The 21,883-nt window shown below is 46.2% G+C and overlaps 1 protein-coding gene across 5 annotated transcripts in view; it reads left to right on the top strand.

Annotated features, from left to right (window-relative positions):
• AIFM3 (AIF family member 3) overlaps positions 1-21,883 on the top strand; it is a 479,089-nt gene that overhangs the window by 403,760 nt on the left and 53,446 nt on the right. For 2 of the 5 annotated variants that reach the window (XM_069619123.1, XM_069619125.1), the window contains exon 21: positions 8,635-8,691. The exons of the other annotated variants lie outside the window; for them this stretch is intronic. In XM_069619123.1, coding sequence (XP_069475224.1) covers positions 8,635-8,691 — 57 coding nt within the window. The remainder of the gene's footprint in view (positions 1-8,634; positions 8,692-21,883) is intronic. 5 annotated transcript variants of the gene reach the window in all.

Raw genomic sequence — 21,883 nt, 5'->3', positions numbered from 1 at the left:
GAGTGAGCAGCATGTCTACATCAGGGACAGAAGATAAAAACAAGGGAATGAGAGGACAGGGAGTGAGCAGCATGTCTACATCAGGGACAGAAGATAAAAACAAGGGAATGAGAGGACAGGGAGTGAGCAGCATGTCTACATCAGGGACAGAAGATAAAAACAAGGGAATGAGAGGACAGGGAGTGAGCAGCATGTCTAAATCAGGGACAGAAGATAAAAACAAGGGAATGAGAGGACAGGGAATGAGCCATATGCCTACATTGGGACAGAACAGAAAACACTGGAATGAATGGGCCGGGTAGGAGTGCTCTGAAGAGCTACTACACTGGGGACTTTAGGTAGAGAGAGGGAAGGGAACGCTGGGGGCCACACATTGGAAAGAAGAGGGTAGAAAAGGTCTAGTCTTGGTGCATTGAATTCCAAACACTTGTCATGAAGTTAGAACAAGATGGTCTGAGTAAAGTGGCTAAGCACCATTTCCGGAGAAGGTCCGCTTGGTGATAGAACAGTGTGGGAGTTCCACATTTAGACTATGGTTAACATTGCAAAGGAAGGGAGTAAGAGGGTAGATCATCAGTTTTAGAAATGCAAGGTGAAAAGAAGGAAATAACACAACGGCTTTGGATCGCCATTTTAACTCTGATGTCCAGCTCCCCCCTTCCTTTCCAATGTGTGAAATGACAAAACTCAAGCATGTGCCACCACCAAAAGCAGCCTGAGGGCACGTGTGGCCACAGCCTGCATCCCAGACATTATTTAAAATCTGACTGTAAGTCAACATTTGTTTTCACAGATTCCCTACTGACTTCCTCCCACACATGTTCATCTGATCTTCTTGTGCCACCAAGCCCCACAGCACATTTATTTATTTATTTATTTATTATTCATTTGAAAAGCGCACTCAAGCCTGCAGACATCTGGGCGCTGCTTACATGAGTGAAACAGTATCGACAAAGCACTACAAGCCAGCTGGATGTATATCAGGACAGTATGGTAGAGAAAGATGAGGCGCCTTAGTTAAACAAATGGGCTATCTATGAAATAGGTTCTAATTTTGACTTTCATAAAAATGATTGTGTAAGACTACTGTCGGTCCTCATCACAGGAGTGGTCCTCAGAGACATTATCATAAATTGGACTTGATTTAAGACCAGTTATTGCCACAACTTGGTCACTCTGCTCTCTGTCCATCTTCGGGCCAAGTTGCGACTTAGATATTTGCAATGTTTCTGGGCCTCCAGAAATGAGACATGTCAAGATTCCTCCTTACCTTAGAATCGGAGGGTGCTCTTTCTGGCTGATGGTGGCGTCTGGCCCCCAGGACAACCACAGTGAGACCGACTATGAAACTGACTCTTGGCTCTGCCCAGGGGAACAGATCCGATAATGTGGGAAAAAATGCTTCTCAGGGAAAACATCCCGCAGTTCTTATGCAGTTGGCCAAATGATGCCACAAAGAACTAAAGAGATGATCACAGGAGCCACGTCACAATGTGGTAAATTATAAACATCCAATGGAAAAGATGGGCAAAAACCAGCAAGGTCACAGAGCCCACAGCAAATGGTAATGTTAAGGACTTGCGGATGGGACTTCACAGAATTCGTCCAGATACTTGGCAGAGAAACTTGGGCCCATCAAAGACTCCCCACCGCAAGAATGGAAGTCTTAGCCATGGGGCAAAATATATTGTCTTTATTATCCAATACTGACAGGGATCACACAGGAAGAAACAATTCTCTGGCATTCTCAGCTTCTGAACATGTTACAGGGTTTTGTTTCCATGTGACGTCACACAAATCGAGTCCACCTCAAAAACCTACGGGAGGTCTTCATTTGTCAGTACAGGCTAACTACAGATACAAAAACGATATATTAGTATATTTATTGGCTCCCCATATCAGGTGGCTGGCTCCGCCTGAGACTACCCATAAATGTTGCAAACTACACTGTTGCATGGTCGCAGGAAGACCATTGGCCTGTGCAACATTTTATACCACCTAACAAGTTGAGCTTCTGGATTGGCTAGAGCGGGTCCTCCCAGGCCTAGGACCCTGTCTGATCACAGAGCTGAGAATACCTTTTCAAGGTAATGGATAAGAACATGGAGGGCTGTGTTCCATATTGTTACCACTGTCTGATCACCTAAGCCTGAAAGAGTGCTTGCAGATTGCAGTTTTGGTGGGCAACACTTGTATCATTCCACTCTGTCTCACTGGGAACAGCTTCTCTTCCCACCATGAGTAAATGAGCATTGTCCTGTTCTGCTGGGTCACATGTGAGGGGACCGCAAAACAAAGTTCTTCTGTCTGCAATTTGAGGATTTTATTCTCAATTCTTGCAGGTGACTTGCTGACTCTGGAACCAGGAATTTTCCAACCGCCCTTGTCCTTGGCTGTGGAATCCATCGTAGGACCTCATGCTGCAGGGATCATGTCTCCCCTTTCATGTATCTGAGGCCTGTCTTTCCAACCGGATTCACTTCAGTCACCCTATGAATCCAACTGGAAAATATGTGCAACTGCTGAGAACAAGGCTAACCTAATATCTATCTCCCGTCAATACAAAAACGCAGTCTGTCTGGCTAAGAAAAATTCATACAACGATCGCATCGCCAACTCCAAATCAAGCATGAAGGAACTCTTCTCCATCCTAAAGGAACTTGAGTCACCTATTGCCATACCAGACACCTGCACTAAAGATCAGACCTGGTGTTCTGACATCCAATATGCTCTAACTAATAAAATTACTACCCTCCAAAACAAAATTCAACTTAAAAAAGACTCGCTTAAACTCCCTACACTGTCACCACCTAAGGCGATCCACATGCCTCAACATACCAAATTCTCCCTCACCAAAACCTCCACACTCGAGATTGAAAAAATCATCCTCACCCTCAAACCATCCAACTGCAAAGGTGACATCTGCCCAGCACAGCTAATAAAAGACGCTGCCAGAGACCTATCACCATTCATCTCCAAACTTGTCAATGCATCCTTCTCCACAGGTATCATCCCAGCTAACCTAAAACAATCCTGGGTGCTCCCGTTGCTTAAAAAGCAAACTTTAGATCCTCTCATCCCCACCAATTACCGTCCAATCACCACAGTTCCGTTTCTGCTAAAGATCCTGGACAAAGTGGCCTATATACAGATTCAAAACTACCTTGAACTGCACAAACTACTAGGATCTAGACAATCTGGCTTCCGCCCACTACACGGAACGGAAACAGCCCTGATTGACTTAAAGGCCCAAATAGACGAACTGAGAGATCAGGGTAAGACAGCCCTCCTCCTCCTACTAGATCTCTCAGCTTCGTTTGATCTTGTGGACCACAAAGTCCTCTGCAAACACCTGGACGTTGCCGCTCACTTCTCCACCCAAGCCATCAGTTGGATAGAATCCTTTCTGAGTGAGAGAACTATGAGAGTCTTTTCCCCTTCGGCAGCAGCTGACCCTATACCCATTACTTGTGGTGTCCCTCAGGGATCCTGCGTCTCTCCGACCCTTTACAATATATTCACCAAACCTCTGTTCGATGATTTGGACAATCTCGGTATCACCTACACTAACTATGCAGATGATACACAGATTCTCTTCCCACTTTCTGGGGATCACAGTGAGGATGGGGAGTTGGTGAATAGAGTGTATCTCATCATTCAGGCATGGATGGCCACTCACGGTCTTTGCCTGAATGATGATAAGACAGAGTTGATCATTCTGGGCACACAAGCCAATATTAACAAATTGGGCCTAGATTACTCAGCCTTCAGCATTGACGGAAATGTCATTAAAGTCTCGAGGGAAGTAAAAACACTTGGTTTTTATCTCGACTCTACCCTGTCCTTCACTAAACAGGTAAATTCCTTAGCCTCCACCACTGCTTACACCTGTAAATTGATCAGAGCAGGCAAGCCCTTCCTGTCTAATACCAGCTGCCTAATCCTGGCTAGAGCCTTAATTCTTTCCCGACTTGATTACTGTAATGCCCTATACAGTAGCGCCAATAAAGCCACTACCCTAAGACTTCAAACTCTACAAAATAATGCTCTCAGAGCTGCATTAGGAATAAGAAAGAGGGAGCATATCTCCTCGACTAGGCGGCAACATAAATGGCTTTCTACTGAGAATAAAATCCAGCTAAAAATGATCTCATTAACCCATAAGGCCTTAAATAATGCTGCTCCTAGCTACTTGATGGACAAAATAAAAAGAAAAACTTCCAATAGACCCATGAGACTCGCCAACTCCAATTGTTTGGCAGTACCTAGATTCAGACTTGCCAAAATTGGTGGCGTTTGCTTCCCTGTGAAAGCTGCTAACCTGTGGAACGCCCTGCCACCTAACCTTAGAGCTGACCAACCCTTCCCCCATTTCAGAAGGAACCTTATCAAACACATTATCGCCAACAATGACTTAACACCCGAACACTCACAAGCGTAGTCCTACCTAATGCACCCCGACGCGACATCAACCTTTATGTTTATTACTGCTAATCATGTATATTGTTAACTGTACATTCATGTAAATACGGCAACTCTTTATCTGTACATTCTAGTAATTTGTGTAATATGGCGTAATATTGTAAATTCATTTATATAACATTGTAACATTGTAAGCTTCGCATATACTTGTTGCTGCGCCCGGTAACCTAAGGGTCTGGTGCGCAATATAAATAAATAAACAAACAAACAAACAAACAAACCCTATAGGTTCCCTTTGTGTTTTCATGGTTTCTTATGTTTATTTAAAGCATATGCAAGCTTGTTCCACGTACATTCGGCATCTTGCAGTTTTGCTTTGGCGAAAGAAAGGAAAGGTTCTTAGAATTATGCAAAATGTATCCGTCATTTACCTACAGGAGTTCTAAGCATGTTTTTCATGACTACAAGCAATGACCTAGAGCATGTTTGTGTAGCTTCATGAATGGATGCGTATTTTCTTCATGGCTATGTCGTGATGTCCCTAATGATGTCATCGATACCTGCCATTATTGTCAGTTGACCTGGTCCATTGATGAGACCTCTGTCTCCTCGAAACCATCAACTGGGTACAGTTTAAATAGCTGTCTGAGAGAATATCTCTTCTCATATCTGTGATACATTGGTACAGTCGGTGACAGCCCAAACAGCGAGTCATATTTTTCATTCTTCATTCTGCGGGTTGACAGTCACATATGGGTCATAAAGGCCATTCCCAGGACCCTCTCTTCAGTAAGATAGCTGAGTCAGAAAACAGCAAGGCAGCAGAGCAAGTAGTAACTGGGTAGAGAGACCAGGTTGCAAATGCGAGCAGGATTCAAGGGTTGGGCAAGGCAAGGTGAAAATGGCAGAATTCAGGATAAACAGAAGAGAGGAGCAAGGAGAAGAAAGAAACAAGCATTACTGCAACAAGGCAGTTGCAACACGCTGAGCCTCATACTGCCGATCGTTAAATAGAAAGAAGCTGCGTCTGTTCCTGCTTCCGGGTACGTGACGTCATTCCGTGCCACGTATGTGGCGCACGCATTCATCCCTGGAGCCTCCAGCATTGCCATAGTGATTGGGACCACAACCCGGGACTACAGTGGTGAATCCTGACAAGACACTGGTTTTGTAAAGCCTTTTCAAAGCAGAGGACAACAGGTAAAAGGTATATTTCAATCAAATCACAGTGACAACTGCACATTGTGGAACTGGGGAAAAGGAAATCTGTCTGTAGTAAAAGGACTGGTCAGTGGGATCAGGGATGATTGGGGGACTGGAGGTGCAGCCTGTGATAGATAAGTGTGAAGTCATGTGTCTCCAGAGACATCCGGTGTAGGGGCATCCTTGCAAACTAGTATGCTGCAGCCAGGCTTAAAGCTATCGCTGAAATCTTTTAAATGGTGGGTCAGTTCTTTAAACCACATGAAACTTGTTCCAGTAGTTTGCTCTGAAAGCTGTCACAGTGCCACTTCCATGCTGGTTTCTTATCCTGGGAGTGCTTATGGTGTTGAGTTAGGCCAATCTCAGGTTCCTAGCAGGCATGTACCTATATACTGTAATTGTCCGATGGCTCCACCCAGGAGTTTGGTAAACACCAGGTCCCAACCATAGAACGACGGTCAGGAAAACATTGTTAGTCCCTTATCTTACCTAGAAGTGACGCTGGTGACAACTTCGACCCTACTGATACTTGGAGTTCTTCTGAATGTGCCTTCAGTGGGAGAACTGGAGACGATGGCCTTGGTTGATTCTGGTGCAGCGTGGCTTTTTATGCACAGCACCTGGCCTACAACCAACGAGGTACCCATAGAGTAAAAGCAAGTGTTCAGGGGATGGAAGGACACCCGTTTGAAGGCGGCTCTATAGTGACTATCATCATTTGAGTTCTTCTAAAGATTCCTCATAAGGAGTCTCTGTCCTTCGATCTGATCCAAACAACCAACTATCAGGTTATCCTAGGCATGCACTGACTGGAAGCACACAACACTTCCATCATTTGGAGAGCTCAGTCTTTTCTTTGGGCTCAGAACATTGCATCTCAAATTGTTTGTCAGCCAGCATGGCAGCCATTCATTTAGAAAAACCTTTAGAAGAGTCTACATCTAGTCATGTTGTGCATTGTTTGATGCACAACAGCCCGCTCATGCTCTAATGCTACTGCTCGCCCAGTGCTCCGCACCCAGAAATGGGAATGCTCTGCTTCCTGTGTGGGCGCCCCGTCAGGGACTCAGCAGCACAGTTAGGAAGGTCAGATCATTGGGAAGTTACAGAATTATTGCTCCAATGGCAGCAGTGTTGTGGAACCTCCCCGGCCCAGATTGTTTCCCTTTTCCCTTCCTCACCTGTATGCAATGCCTGTAACCCTCTGTATTCCCTCTCTCCATTACCTTCTAACTGATACCAATATTCTTCCATCTATTTGTACCCATATTTTGCATCGTAGAAATGTATCCCATTGTTCTACAACATTGCTTCCCACCTAGGGCATTGCTTCCCATCTAGGCCTGAGCTACATAAAAGCCAATTCCTGCATACTGGAGGCTGGAGTTACTAACCATCTTAATATATTGAAATTGACTAATTGCTATCGACAAGATCCCTTAGTTTTATGTTCCTATTCTATCTGATTATGAACAATGAGGAGGGCACATTCTCTGGCACCTAGGGATGTTCCCAAGGGCATGTAAACTGCCCTCTTCTAGGGTAACCCCTGCATTTAGTTGCATCACATCAGACTTGCAGGTAACACTGAATACTCTTTAATTAGATCTTAAAAGTTAACCTCGTACTGCTGTTGGAGAGTGGTAAGTATCTTGTAACACCATGTAGTCTTTAAAGAACCTCGGATTGTGTAGAATAATCCCGAATAATTGCACATGTCTGGGACGGCCGACTGCCCTTCAATTTGAGTTAGAATAGTTTCTGATAAGATATTTTATATGAGTTGCTTAATAATCTGTTGATCATTTCTGAAATATTGACCCTGGATCTAAAGAATGAGAGTTTGGAACCCAAGAAAAAATATTGATTTGCTCTTTATCTTAAAAAATTGAATCTCCCAATTGAGCAAAATGTGATTCATCCTGTCGTGCGAGGGATTTTGGGAACTTTGACAATCTTAAGCATGGGTGAGCACAAAACAACTGTCAAACACGTGAATAATCAGTCATTGCCATTGTATGGGGAGGAGGTTTTCGGTATCTTTTAGCACATGTTAAAATCTCCAGACCCAGTCAGCCAACAAAATGGTTGTGAAGCCACCACTGATATAGGCTTTATTCTTGCCCTGAGTCCTGCAGTAGCAGTATCAAGACATCCTCTTCTTATGGCTCATTACAAAATATGGAGGCCAATGCATAGCTGTTGTTTTTGCTAAGTAGAACAACCCATAAATCCCCATCACCTTACATCTATCAGTGACTGCTGTAAGATGTAGGGCATAGCTGTGATTCTAATAAAGATTGACCATACAAGAGAAGAACAGGTTACCACAGTAACGATTGTTCTCTTGGACGCTGCATCTTCCAATAGAGGACCACAGAAGCGGGCCCTCGATTGAGGGCATCTTCCAAAGGATTTTTTTTGTGCCAGCCACAAAAGGCACTGGTTAGGTGAATGTGATCCTCCCTTTGTTTACTTGTGGTATCACAAAATTCCTCTAGCAACCTAGAAGCCATGGAGAGTGGAAGCAAATGGTGTTGAGTTTTTTTTATATGTGCACCCGAGTATTCGGAGGTTGGGATTGTACATCTTAACGGGTGCACCCTTCACTGACACTGTGAGGCAACTGACGAAGCAGGGATTCTGCTCATGACCCAGAAGTAAAGAAAAATCTCATTATTGGGGTAAGTCCTTGTTTATTTTTTTTTATTCTGAGGCTGTTGATGCCACTGGTGTCTGCTGGAGGTATGTTTAGCCTCTGAGATGTGGATTTGGCAGAACAGAAGGAATATATGGCGGTTCTACCGGTCATCACAAAGTCATTGGGAAGTGTGATTTTAAGTGGAAAACATCATTTTAGACCCAAACTTGCGGAACGATATTGTAACATATGTATTTTCTGAAATTGCCAAGGGATTCCACTCGGCCAAATGCAGCATTTGTTGAGCGTGGATATTGCAATAGGAGCTATTCAGTCTCTAAAAGCGTTTACATTGTTTTGTGATTTAGAAAACAGAAGAGAAGTAACGTTGATAATACGATGACCTCCTACGTAGAGAAGTGGAGGTAACATAGCTGTGTGAAGAACAAACTCTTGGGTTGAGGTTTACCCTCCTCTGGCTGGTCCAGAAGTGAGACACCGTGGTTGCCACTGTCAACATTACCTCCTTTTAGCATGTTAGAAGAAGGGAGCTCTTTAAAATACATCCTTGGATAGGCTGTTGGGACTTCACATTCATTCTTATGACCATGGAAAGGCCTTGCTTTAAATTTTAAAAAGCAAGACCCAATTATATTAATTATACAAACAATATCCTAAAACGCATTACCAACCTGCTGGCTGGCCCTACACTGGAACCTGTATATGTTGCTGTTAGATACATTTTGAGGTCAGGAAATCACATTATCACATTGTTTTTGGAGTAGGAGATTACAGCAGATAAGATGTACAAAAGAAGGTGACTGTTGGTAGTAGACTTGACTAGCTTCCATTGCTGTTGTGCTGTTGCACATGGAACAGTTCTCGTGCTGATTTACCAGGCAGTGGTTAGGATTAATTCCAAACCTTCCAACCATCACCTCTTTTGTTTTGCGCAAGTCAACCCGAGTGGGACGGGTATGCCCAGATGTGGGTCCTGTGCCTGCTGGGCCTAGTGACCCAAGCTACTCCTCACCGATGAGGCCCAACTAGGCCGAAACATGTTTGGGGATGCGTGTGGTCTCGTGCAGAAGGAATGTGACCAAGCAGTTCGGGATGGATTGCCCCTTTTGGGGTGGGGCCAAGTCTGATTTGCATATGGTCTTTCCCCTTTTGTAATGGCTTGGCAGGCAAAGAGCGATGGTATGGAGGGTTGCCCAGAGCAATGCCAGAGATTAGGATTCATTCCAAACCTTCCAACCATCACCTCTTTTGGTTTGCGATTTACTGTTGCTGCCTGAGTCCTAATGCCCTGTTATTATTTGTCATGCACCACATCAAAGGGCAAGCTTTCCTCTATTCACCACTCCCTAAATCGATGAACATTCATTCCTACATGCGCCTGCCACATGCACATTTCTCCTTGTGTGTTCCTGCCCACTGTGCACAATATCCTGTATGTACCTGTGCTGATATACCTGCTTTCTTTGTGTGCCACCCCTTGTGCAAATGTTCTGCCAATTTGCACTCCTTCCAGCATGTGACTGTCCAGTGGTGCACTCCTTATTCTGAGTTTTTACTGATGCAATCTTCTTGCTGCACTTGAGAGCACTGGTTTGCACACCTTCCTAGATTTGCCTGTCCTGATTTACTAATTGGTCTTGATGTGCAAATCATTGTGTGCTGTTCTGTCCTGTTCTGCATACATGCAGTGGTGTTGCTAGGCACGGTCCTTACTATGGCCCGAGTCTTTTGGTTGGGAATCGTACAAAAATGTCGACCTGGAAACTGCAACGGCCGAAAATGCCGACTTTTTCTTTTCTTTTTAACCCCCCTTACACCATATATATATGTGGGGGGGGGAGTTTAGAGTATAATATTAATAATGGGGGGTCCACATATATATGTGGTGTAAAGGGTTAAAACAAAAAGTTGGCATTTTTGGCCATCGCAGTGATCACCTAGATCCTTTTGGTTGTAGCCCCAGACAGAAGTTCAGGCTAGCTAGCCCTGAGTCCCGACAGTCTCGACATTAGCGTAGGTCCTGATCTTTTCCAGACCTAGCAACACCTCTGCATGATGCCTGTGTTTACTCCCTCTGATGGATACAAATTATTACATTTCATGCAGCCAAAAGCTGATTTTATTTGCTTCATGTCATAAACTGTTCTGGAATACATGTTTTTCTGTCTGAGCCTCTTTCTACTTGTGCCTGTTTCAACGTGCACTCCTCCCTTTAAGGACTTATGATGATGTACACGTTTTCCACCACATATTCATCATCTTCTGCACTTTTTATTTACTCACCACTGCTTATATGCACTTCCTCCTGCACCTGTCCCTCCTGAAGTGCACCGCTCCTCTACTCCCCTCCCTTGACGTGCACTTTCTGCACTCACCTTGATGCATCTCATTCCTGTACTTTGGGCCAGGTGTGTTGCTAGGTGTGGAAAAGATCCGGGGCTATGCTAATGTCGGGACTGTTGGGACTCGGGGGTAGCTAGCCTTTTTGCTGTAGCCCCTGATCTTCAATCCAGGGCTACCACCAAAAGACCCGGGGCTATAGCCCCCTCAGCCCCCCTAGCAACGCCACTGCTTTGGGCATTTCTCTCATATACGTCTTCTGTTGTTCTGTCTTTAATCTATTTACCCATCTGGATCATTTGTGTTATGTTGATTTCTAAGTCTCCTGCAAAACCGAAGAGAGCTGGATGAGCGTTTTTGAGTGAATTAGAACGACTGGATTTGCACTGGGCAATATTTTTTAATTCAGCAATTCAAAAGGGGGCATCTGCCAGGTCACATCCCTTCTACACAAGGCCACAAGCAACCCCATATGTTTCGGGCTCAGTGGGCTTCATCAGTGAGGTGTAGTTGGGGACTCTAGACAAGCTTGGGATTCAAGTCTATCCGTCATGCTTCAGTTTTACATTGGTTACCCTAAGTGGAACGGATAGACCCAGAGGTGGACCACCTGAAGCATGCACTGCCTAGAGACCCAAGCTGTGCTTCCCTGGTGATGCCCAGTGAAGCCGAAACATATCTGAGGTTGCTTTGTGGTCTCATGCAGAAGGGATGTGACCTAGCAGTTTAGGCTGCACTTCCCTCTTTAGAGTAGGGACCAAGACCTTGTGGAAAATGTCAAGAACATTGTGAAGAAAACTGCAAGGAGTGTTGTAGAGAACTGTATGTGTTTTAGTAATTTTAGAGCATTGCAATGGTTTATGATTGAGGCAGTGTTGTTCTGCTCTAAGTGTTATGCGTTAAGGTGTGAAAGGTAGCGTAATTGGTCCATAGCATTTTTTTATTTACTTTCAAGGTCACAGTTAGGACGTTTTAGTGCAATTTGGCATTTGCAGATTTAGCCTTGAATTTGGTAGGTTTCAAAGGGGCCATAGTCTCAAGGGCCAGCCATCCATTCATAGAACGTGGACAGAACTGTGTTAGGGTTGAAAGAGTGTTGATATATTGTGGACAGTGCCGCGGCGTATGTTGGGAAAGATTTCATAATGATAAGTAATTTTCCTTCCATGTGTCAACCCCCAAACGTTTTGCTGCTGTTTAGACACCATTGACTGAATTTGCCTTCAGCTGCACTCCTCTGGCCTTTTGCTCACTTTTTATGAGAAAACTGACATGCCCTTAAGACAGTCAGTACTGGGAGACTTTGTTTCCCTTAGTCCTTTCTTCATGTTGCAGCTTTTGTGCAACATGTAACAAGTGTGCAATGTATCTAACCATACAGCACACTTGGGTCTATAGTCATTTCCAAAGGCCCTAGAAACACTCGCTGGACTTTTTATGAACTGTGCAGATGTGTCATGGACAGGACTGGTGGCAGCTATCTTTTCACATTATTTTTAACCCTTTCCGGCTATGTTAACTGCGTTAACCGCGTTTGGCACGAATAGGTGGCCTGGCTTCAAAATGGCCATGCCACAAGGTTCTTTGTCCTGTACTGTACTTTGGCCATTTTGCCCCTTCACCTTCCCCAGGTTGAGTCGACCCGGGTCAGTCCTTATTTGGTCATGCACTTTCCCGCGAATCCCAATGCTTTCGTGGGCTTCTGCATGCCTTGTGTGTGTGCCTCCAGGATGTGGGCTGGGATGTCTGATCCCAATCCACATCCTGGGTGCCAGAGAGTCTGGAATGCCCTGAATGCCTGGGACCACTGTGGTCTGTGATTGGTCCACGTATGGAGTGTGTGTTTGTGAGCAGATCTCCCATTGGGTGCTCTCCGTTTTGGCACGATGGGAACTTTGGATAAGAGGAGGCTGAAAACACCACTACCATGTCGATCTCCTGAGTTCACACTGAACAAAGGATAGGAGCCAAGTATCCTGCAACACGAAGCCAAGTCGAGGAACTGCTGGTGACCAGCAGGAAAGTTTGGCACCATGAGCCGCTGTCGTCCTGTGGGGACTCCTCTACAACTGGTCATCCTAGAAGGTCTGCAAAGACGCTTCGACCCCTTGGAATAGTGGGACCAACTATTCTCGGCATCTTCATCAAACCCTGCACGTAGGCTTTCCCTGAAGGGGCTCCTTGGCCAACCAGTGGGCTGACCAGCTTACCCAGTTGCTTTGTCACTGTCGCCGTTTGGAGGAGGCCCTCGAAACTTGGTATACTGCTAGCTCTGTGTTCACGGCACCCTCACACCGCATTTCGTACACTTGGCATTCCCAGGTCTGAAGTGAGACGAGTGCGCCAGGACCGGAGTAAACGCGGTAACTGTGTTGCCCTGCCTTGACAACGACCTGTGCAAGTTTGCTGCATTTGTGACCCTCTTGCCCCTGAAGCCTGCTGCAGTGAACCTGGGTCGATTCCTCCTCCCGAAGCGGAGAAATCACCACTGTCCCTTTTGGGAATCATCGCTGTATCTTGGGAAGTACAAGGTGCCAAGACATCCTTTTTGCCGCATTCGAACCTGCCAGCGAAGTGGACTGTACTGGCGAAGTTTGGGTCTGCCTGCGTCGGGGACCAGTGAGTATTCCTTACCCCCAACCAGTGGCCCCTAGCACAGGAGCTCATTTTTATGCTCCTGAGGGCCCCTTTCCTTTCCACATCTATTGCAAAATAGCGACTCCATCCCGCATTCTCAAACTGCCTCTGCCCTGAAGTGGAGGTCCTTCTTGAATAGTGGGAACTTGTTCTGCATCGCCTCATCCTTCTTCCTGAGCTGCTAGAGATTCTTGAAGAGACCCTATCCTGCCCATTGGCACAAGCGCGTGCATGTACTATTGAGCACAAGGCTCCTCTCTTCGTAGGGCTTGGACTGCCTCTCAGTTAGGTGTATTATTGATGTGGAACTGGGTCTAAAGATCACCTGCACTGCCTGTTTTCTTCCCCTCTAGATTGTCAACATATTTTGTGCATTTAACCCTTTAGACCCCATTGGTCTTGTATATATATTGTATTGAGTGTGATGTATTGATTTACTTAGTGTTACTGTGATTCTTTGCTATGGTCTATGTTACAAAGGCCTTGTAATAAACGTGTCTATATTTTCCATATAACCCCTCTCTGGAGTAATTTGTAAATGTCCTTGCTTTGTATGCTCATTGAGGTCTTTCAGTCACCCTCACCCCCCCCAAGACTTAGTCTTGACCGCCTGCCATAGCTACCCTGATTGGTCTGGCTTGTCCAGAGGTTACCCTGTTCCAAGAAACTAGGCTGGCCTTCTGAACCTCTGCTCCTCCAGAACAGAGTTCAGAAATCCTTCTTAACAAATTGGTGTACAGCGGTGGGATAGGACTGAAGGTATCCATTGTTGCATACTAGTGAAGGCATTTCAAGGTATTCCTACCAGGACACATAGTGAATTGTTGTAGTATAACTGAAAAAAACCATAGTCCTATCTAACAATATGGAAACAAGTACCTTGTTAACTTTACATGCTTCTAAATCTGAAACATTGAGAAAGATGTGTGCTGAGAGAGGTGTCTCTGCTCAAGGCAAACAAATGGAAATGATCCAAAGAATCATGGACTGGCAAGAAGCTCAGCTTAGTGCCTTAGCTTCTGATGACAGTGCAGAAGGAGGTGGGGCTGCTCCCACTGGCAGAACTAGTAGTTCTGTCGCTGCACTGGTCTCCAGGGACCATGAGGATTTGGAAGATGTAATGTCTAACGTTTCCTCTGCCAGTGCTGAAGGCGAGACCATGCTTGAATTCAGCTGCTGTTTAGGCAGAAGGAGCTTGAATTTAACATGGCCAAACTGAAAATAGAGCAGGCAGAAAAACAGAAAGACAGGGATCACCAGTTGGAACTGGCCAAGCTTCAAGTTGCCAATGGATCCAAGCGTCCTGGACATGGGTCTGTGCCTCCTCTGATCCAAGGTTTCCTGAGGATCTGCTCTGTGTGTATGAGGAAAAGAATGACATTAGGGACTGCCTGAATACTTTTCAGTATGCATGTGAAGTTCAACAAGTTGACAATGCTGATAAAATTGCCTGGTTACTTAGCAGACTGCCACATTCTGGCTTCAGTGCCATTATGGTAATGTCAAAGGCTGAGAGAGCAGATTTTGCAATGTTGAAGCAAACTCTTGTCTTCAAGTTTGGAAAGACTCCTGCCCAATACTTGAAAAGATTCGGAGAGTACAAAAAGAAAGAAGGTGGTACTTGGATATCTTATGTAACTGAATCCTTAAAGAACTTGACTGGCTGGGTTGAAGGTTATACGGCCTCTACATTTTGAAGGTATGATATGTCTTGTCATGCTGGAACATATTTTTGCATCTTCTTCCCCTGAGCTTAAGCAGCATTTGGCAGATTCAAAGGAGATAGATCCTAAGAAGCTTGCCATACCAGCAGATTTGTGGATGTCACATAGAGTGTCCCATAAGGACAATACTCATCCTGGTAAGCAGGTGGAAAGGAAAAAGTCAAAAGATAAGGAGGGTGGGGAATCTGATAAATCTTCCTCGCATAAGGGCCACAAAAAGAAAAATAAGGGTAAGACCCAAGAGAACTCACAGGGTAGTGGAGGTCAGCCTCCAATACAGAACTCTGGTTATAGTAAGCCTCCCTATGTAAACAGACCCACTGGATCTTGTTTTGCTTGTGTAGCAACTGACGATGTGAAGGGGGATCCCAGATGTAAGGTCAAAACCTTGGGGGTCCACTCTGCTAATCTGGCCCTCTCCTCCGATGAGGAAGAAGCAATTACAGGGGCATCCTTCTCCTCAGACTCCTTCCTCAGTGGGATAGAAGCTGAGGTAGTTTTAGTTTCCCTGGGTTCCCGGGAGCCTAAAATCTCAGAGGCTTATGCTAGGATTCCAGATAATACCAAGCACTACTTTAAAGACAGTGTGCTGATCAATGGAGTAGATAGTCCAGCTCTTAGGGATAGTGGGTGTAGTCTAACTGTAGTGGATTCTACCTTGGTGGACCCAGAGGAAGTTGTCAGAGCTCCTCTGTTGCCCACTAAGTTGGCTGATGGCCCACTTCTCATGTTCCCAGTAATACCTGTAAATCTTACTATAAATGGTACAGCAGTCAGGATTCCAGTGAGCATACAGAGGAGTGTCTCAGGAAAGGTCTTGCTGGGAAATGATCTCAGAGATCTAGGGCTTGTGGGAGATACAGCTGACAGACCCTGCAGAAGGTCTCAAACAAGGGCACCACTGGCCAAGACCAATGCCCTACCAGCGACAAAGGGGAAACCCAAGGCTAAAGGAGTAAGGAAATCAAAAAGAGGGAAAGAAAATATTCCCTACTAACTCACCTACCACTGAGGTGGAGGTAGTTGGTCAATCACCAGGACCTGAAGAGGAGTTGGTGATACCTGAAGTATTTGACCCCAGTGACCATCCTGAATAAAAGATTTGTTAGTAGAAGGTGGTCCTGACAGGGAAGAATTTAGTAAGGGCCAACGTGAGTGCCCATCTTTGGAAGGCCTAAGGAGATAGGCCTGCTCCCAGCTTGAGGGTGAACCTCCTGGGAAGCACAGGATTTATTGGGAAGGTGGGCTCCTGTATAGTGAGCCTACAGAGTCTACAGAAGGAGACCATAGGAGGTTGGTGGTTACCTTGCTGTAAGACCCTTCTTCCTGCAACTGGCGCATGAAGTGCCCCTTGCTGGTCACCTTGGAATCAAGAGAACCATGCAAAGGTTATCCATGCACTTCTACTGGCCCAAGATGGGGGTGTAAGTAGAAAGTCACTGCAGGAGTTGTGCCTCCTGCCAGTTATCTGGTAAGAGTGGCTCAACCATCCAGGCTCCACTGGTACCAGTCCCAGTTGTGGGGGTACCATTTGAGAGGGTAGGGATTGACATTGTTGCTCCCTTTGACCCCCAAACATCCTCAGGCAATGGGTTTATCCTGGTGCTGGTCGACCATGCCACCAGGTATCCCGAGGCCATCCCATTGAAACCTGTGACTGCCAAGTCAATTGCAAAAGCTTTGCTTGGAATATTTACTGGGGTTGGCTTCTCTAAAGAAGTTGTGTCTGACAGAGGCAGCAACTTTATGTCAAAGTATATGCAGAAGACGCTGCGTGCAGCCCGCCAGACCTCTTTGCAGACGAAAGTAGCAGGTCTCGGGCTGCCTCACCCATCCGTGCATAGAATCATTTACCACATGGAAAGGGGAGAGGGCCTTAAATAATGCAGACAAAGCTGCCACTGAAAACTAGGAGGAACCCAACTGTGTGCCTCCTCAAGCCTCGAGGAATGTGGTGTAACCACTTTCATACCACAGAAACCGGTCAGCTATTGGGACACCTGACCTAGTGCTCCAGTAAACAGCACAGGCAGGGTCTTCCCTATTAGGATCCTGAAAAACAAATATCAAGGACCCTACAAGATTCTTCCATGCTCAGATGCAAAAGAGGAACCCACTGGAGAATACAATGCACACTCTCCAGTCTTTTTAATAGACATTCCTGCACCTGCCTAACGGAGAAAGCTCATTAAAGATTTTAGAATTTCATCCGAAAAATGGCAGACACACATATAGTCTGGATCGGCTTTGTGTCTTTTAGCACGATAGAGTGTACTTACTTGCATTTGTGAGTTCAGTGGTAGAGATGTATCCATCCCTACCCACTTCACAAAAAAAACTGTGAGTTCCTAGTGTGACCAAAGTAAATGCAGGCCATGTGGAAGTAATGTGGTGTCACCTATATGTTTTCCTCCGTATACCACCCACAGACCAATGGTCTGGTAGAAAGATTTAACAGGACCTTCGAAAGCATGATTGGGGCTCTGGAAGAACCTCAAAGAAGAAAATGGGATCTTCTGTTACCATGCTTACTGTTTGCCTACAGAGAAGTACCACAAGAGGGTTTTGGCTTCAGCCCCTTTGAACTTCTGTTTGGTCACCCTGTAAGGGGACTCTTAGCCATAGTCAAGGAGGGATGGGAGATGCCCACTCCCCCCATTACTACCAATGTATTGAACTATGTGCTAGGGCTCAGAAAAAGGATGGTACTCCTGATGGGGCTGGCTAGTGAAAAGTTGAAGGCAGGGCAAGCCCTGGTGAAACATTGGTATGACCAGAAAGCTTCCATCATCAATTTCACACCTGGTCAGCAAGTCCTGAGCATGAATCCTGTAAGGCCTAGGGCTTTACAGGACAAATGGCCAGGCCCTAACACAGTGGTGGAGTCACTGTGGGAGAGGTCAACTATTTGGTGGACCTCGGAAGGCCTCGACAGGCTCCAAAAGTGTTCCATGTAAATAGACTGAAGGCTTTCATCCCAAGAGTTGAAATCGCTGCACTGCTGCTGGCTTCAGATGTTGAGGAGGAGGAGTCGGAACCTCTCCCTGACCTATTCGAAAGCAGTCCTTCAGACAGCTCCATTGAGGTTGTCCGAGTGGCCCCTCACCTGACTTCTGATCAACAGTCTGAGGTGAAAAGTTTGCTTAGGCAATTTTCCCCCTTGTTTTCACAGTCCCCTGGTTTGACACCTTGGTGCAAACATAACATAGACACAGGAGACAGTGTACCTACCAAAAGTAGGGGATACAGAATGTCAGACAAAGTAAGGTCTTACATTAAGACAGAGGTCAACAAAATGTTGGATCTTGGGGTGATTGAACCCTCCAGTAGTCCTTGGTCCAGCCCAGTGGTTTTGGTTCCAAAGGCAGGTACTTCTGAATTGAGGTTCTGTGTGGATTACAGGGCTCTGAATGCTGTCACCAAGACAGATGTACACCCCTTGCCTAGAACAGATGAGCTGGTGGATACTTTGGGTGCCTCCAAGTACCTCAGCACGTTTGACCTCACTGCAGGCTTTTGGCAAATAGCCCTTGCAGAACATGCTAATGAGAAGACCGCTTTCTCAACTCCAGAGGGTCTTTACCAGTTCAGGGTAATGCCTTTCGGGTTGAAGAATGCACCTGCCACTTTCCAGAGGCTTGTGAATCATGTGTTGAATGGGTTGGATGAATTCCACCTTGCATATCTGGATGATATAGCAGTTTTCAGTGCCACCTGGGAAGACCATGTGAAACACCTGGGGATTGTGTTAGACGCTCTTCAGAAGGCCCACTTGACCATAAAGGCCAGTAAGTGCCAGATTGGGCAAGGATCAGTGGTCTACCTTGGACATGAAGTAGGTGGAGGGAGGATACAGCCTGTACCCAGTACAGTACAAGCAGTACAAGACTGGCCTACCGCCACCACACAGAACCAAGTGAAAGCCTTTTTAGAACTCCCTGGGTACTACAGAAATTTCATGGCAGACTATGGTACCATAGCTGCCCCTCTGACTGCTCTCATTACTCCAAAGAAACCCAAGAAGGTAACTTGGACTGACGAGTGTGAGAAGGCCTTCAATTGCTTAATATACTCCTTGTGCCAGGCCCCTGTTATCAGGGCCCCTGACTACCAAAGACCTTTTATTGTTCAGACAGATGCCTCTGACACTGGGATAGGAGCTGTACTATCACAAGTAAATGAGAAGGGTAAGGAACACCCTATTAGCTTCATTAGTCGCCAGCTTAAGGACAGAGAGCTCAGATGGTCCACAATAGAGAAAGAATGTTTCTCTGTTGTGTGGGCCCTAAGGAAGCTGAGGCTCTACCTCTATGGGACCCACTTCACTGTGCAAACTGACCATAAGCCCTTAAAGTGGCTAATGAACATGAAGGGAGAGAATCCAAAGTTGCATAGGTGGTCCATAAGTCTGCAAGGCTTTGACTTCACTATTGAGCATAGGCCAGGTATCCAACATAGCAATGCTGATGGGCTGTCCAGAATGTTTAACCGACCTGAACAAGAAAATCATCCAGGGGTGGATTAGTTCCCACTGTCCTTAGTCTGAGAGGGGCGAGTGTTAGGAAAGATTTCATAATTATATGTCATTTTCCCTCCATATGTCAACCCCCAAACTTTTTGCTGCTGTTTAGACACCATTGACTGACTTTGCCAGAGAAGCACGGCCTTCAGCTGCACTCCTCTGGGCTTTCGCTCACTTTTTATGGGGAAACTGACATGCCCTTAAGACAGGCAGTACTGGGAGACTTTGTTTCCCTTAGTCCTTTCCTCATGTTGCAGCTTTTGTGCAACATGTAACAAGTGTGCAATGTATCTTACAATACAGCACATTTGGGTCTCTAGTCATTTCCAAAGGCCTTAGAAACTCTTGCTGCACTTTTTATGAACTTTGCAGATGTGTCATGGACAGCACTGGTGGCAGCTATCTTTTCACATTATTTTTAACCCCTTCCTGCCATGTTAACCGCGTTTGGCACAAATAGGTGGCCCGGCTCAAAAATGGCCATGCCACGAGGTTCTTTGTCCTGTCCTTTGGCCATCTTGCCCCTTCACCTTCCCCAGGTCGAGTCGACCAGGGTCAGTCCTTATTTGGTCATGCACTTTTCCGCGAATCCCAATGCTTTTGCAGGCTTCTGCATGCCTTATGTGTGTGCCTCCAGGATGTGGGCTGGGATGTCTGATCCCAATACACATCCTGGGTGCCAGAGAGTCTGGAATGCCCTGAATGCCTGGGACCACCGTGGTCTGTGATTGGTCCACGTATGGAGTGTGTGTTTGTGAGCAGATCTCCCATTGGGTCCTCTCCATTTTGGCGCAAAGGGAACTTTGGATAAGAGGAGGCTGAAAACACCACTTCCTTGTCGATCTCCTGAGTTCACACCGAACAAAGGATAGGAGCCAAGTATCCTGCAACATGAAGCCGAGTCGAGGAACCGCTGGTGACCTGCTGGAAGGTTTGGCACCCTGAGCCCGCTGTCGTCCTGTGGGACCCCTCTGCATCTGGTCATCCTAGAAGGTCTGCGAAGACACTTCGACCACTTGGAATAGTGGGACCAACTATTCTCGGCACCTTCATCAAACCCTGCAAGTAAGCTTTCTCGAAAGTGTCCCTGGGCCAACCAGTGGGCTGACAAGCTTACCCAGTTGCTTTGCTCTGTCACCGCAGCCGCTTGGAGGAGTTCCTTGAAACTTGGTATACTGCTAGCTCTGTGTCCATGGCACCCTCACACTGAATTTCGTACACTTGGCATTCCCAGGTCTGAAGTGAGACGAGTGTGCCAGGACCGGAGTAAAAGCGGGTACCGTGTTGCCCTGCTGCGGCAACGGACTGTGCAACTTCGCTACATTTGTGACCCTCTTGCCCCTGAAGCCTGCGGCAGTGAACCTGGGTCAATTCCTCCGCCCGGAGCGGAGAAATCGCCACTGTCCCATTTCAGAATCATCGCTGTATCTTGGGAACTACAAGGTGTCGAGACGTCCTTTTTGCCGCATTCGAACCTGCCAGCGAAGTGGACTGTACTGGTGAAGTTTGGGTCTGCCTGCATCGGGGACCGACGAGTAGTCCTTACCCCAACCGGTGGCCCCTAGCGCAAGAGCCTATTTTTACGCACGAGTAGCCCCTGAGGGCCCCTTTCCTTCCCACAGCTATTGCAAAATAGCGACTCCATCCCGCACTCTCAAACTGCCTCTTCCCTCAAGTTGAGGTCCTTCTGGAATAGTGGGAACTTGTTCTGCATCGCCTCATCCACCTTCCTGAGCTGCTAGAGACCCTTGAAGAGACCCTATCCTTCCCATTGGCACAAGCGCATGCATGTACTATTGAGCACAAGGCTCCTCTCTTCATAGGGCTTAGACTGTCTCTCAGTTAGGTGTATTTTTGATGTGGAACTGGGTCTAAAGATTACCTGCACTACCTGTTTTCTTCCCCTCTAGGTTGTCAACATATTATGTGCATTTAACCCTTTAGACCCGATTGGTCTTGTATGTATATTGTATTGAGTGTGATGTATTGGTTTACTTAGTGTTACTGTGATTCTTTGCTATGGTCTATGTTACAAAGGCCTTGTAATAAATGTGTCTATATGTTTAATATAACAACTGTCTGGAGTAATTTGTAAGTGTCCTTGCTTTGTATGCTCATTGAGGTCTTTCAGTCACCCTCACCCCTCCTGAGACTTAGGACCTCATTCCGATCTGAGCGGTAAGGGATACCAGGCACCGGGAAGGAGACCGGTGCTGGTAATCGCTAACCGCCCTACTACGAGGTCCCTTAGCGGGTCCCTCCAGTAATGCCTGGTCTGACCAGGCTTTATGGACGGGACCCATTAAGTGACCAGGGTGCAAATAACGGAATTGACATACACGAGTCCGTTATTTGCGCCCTGCCCATTCCCAT

This window comes from Ambystoma mexicanum, chromosome 10 (assembly GCF_040938575.1).
Source record: "Ambystoma mexicanum isolate Mex_15411 chromosome 10, UKY_AmexF1_1, whole genome shotgun sequence".
NCBI lineage: Eukaryota > Metazoa > Chordata > Amphibia > Caudata > Ambystomatidae > Ambystoma > Ambystoma mexicanum.
The sequence above is the reverse complement of the archived record's forward strand: the minus strand, read 5'-3'. Positions and strand labels throughout refer to the sequence as shown.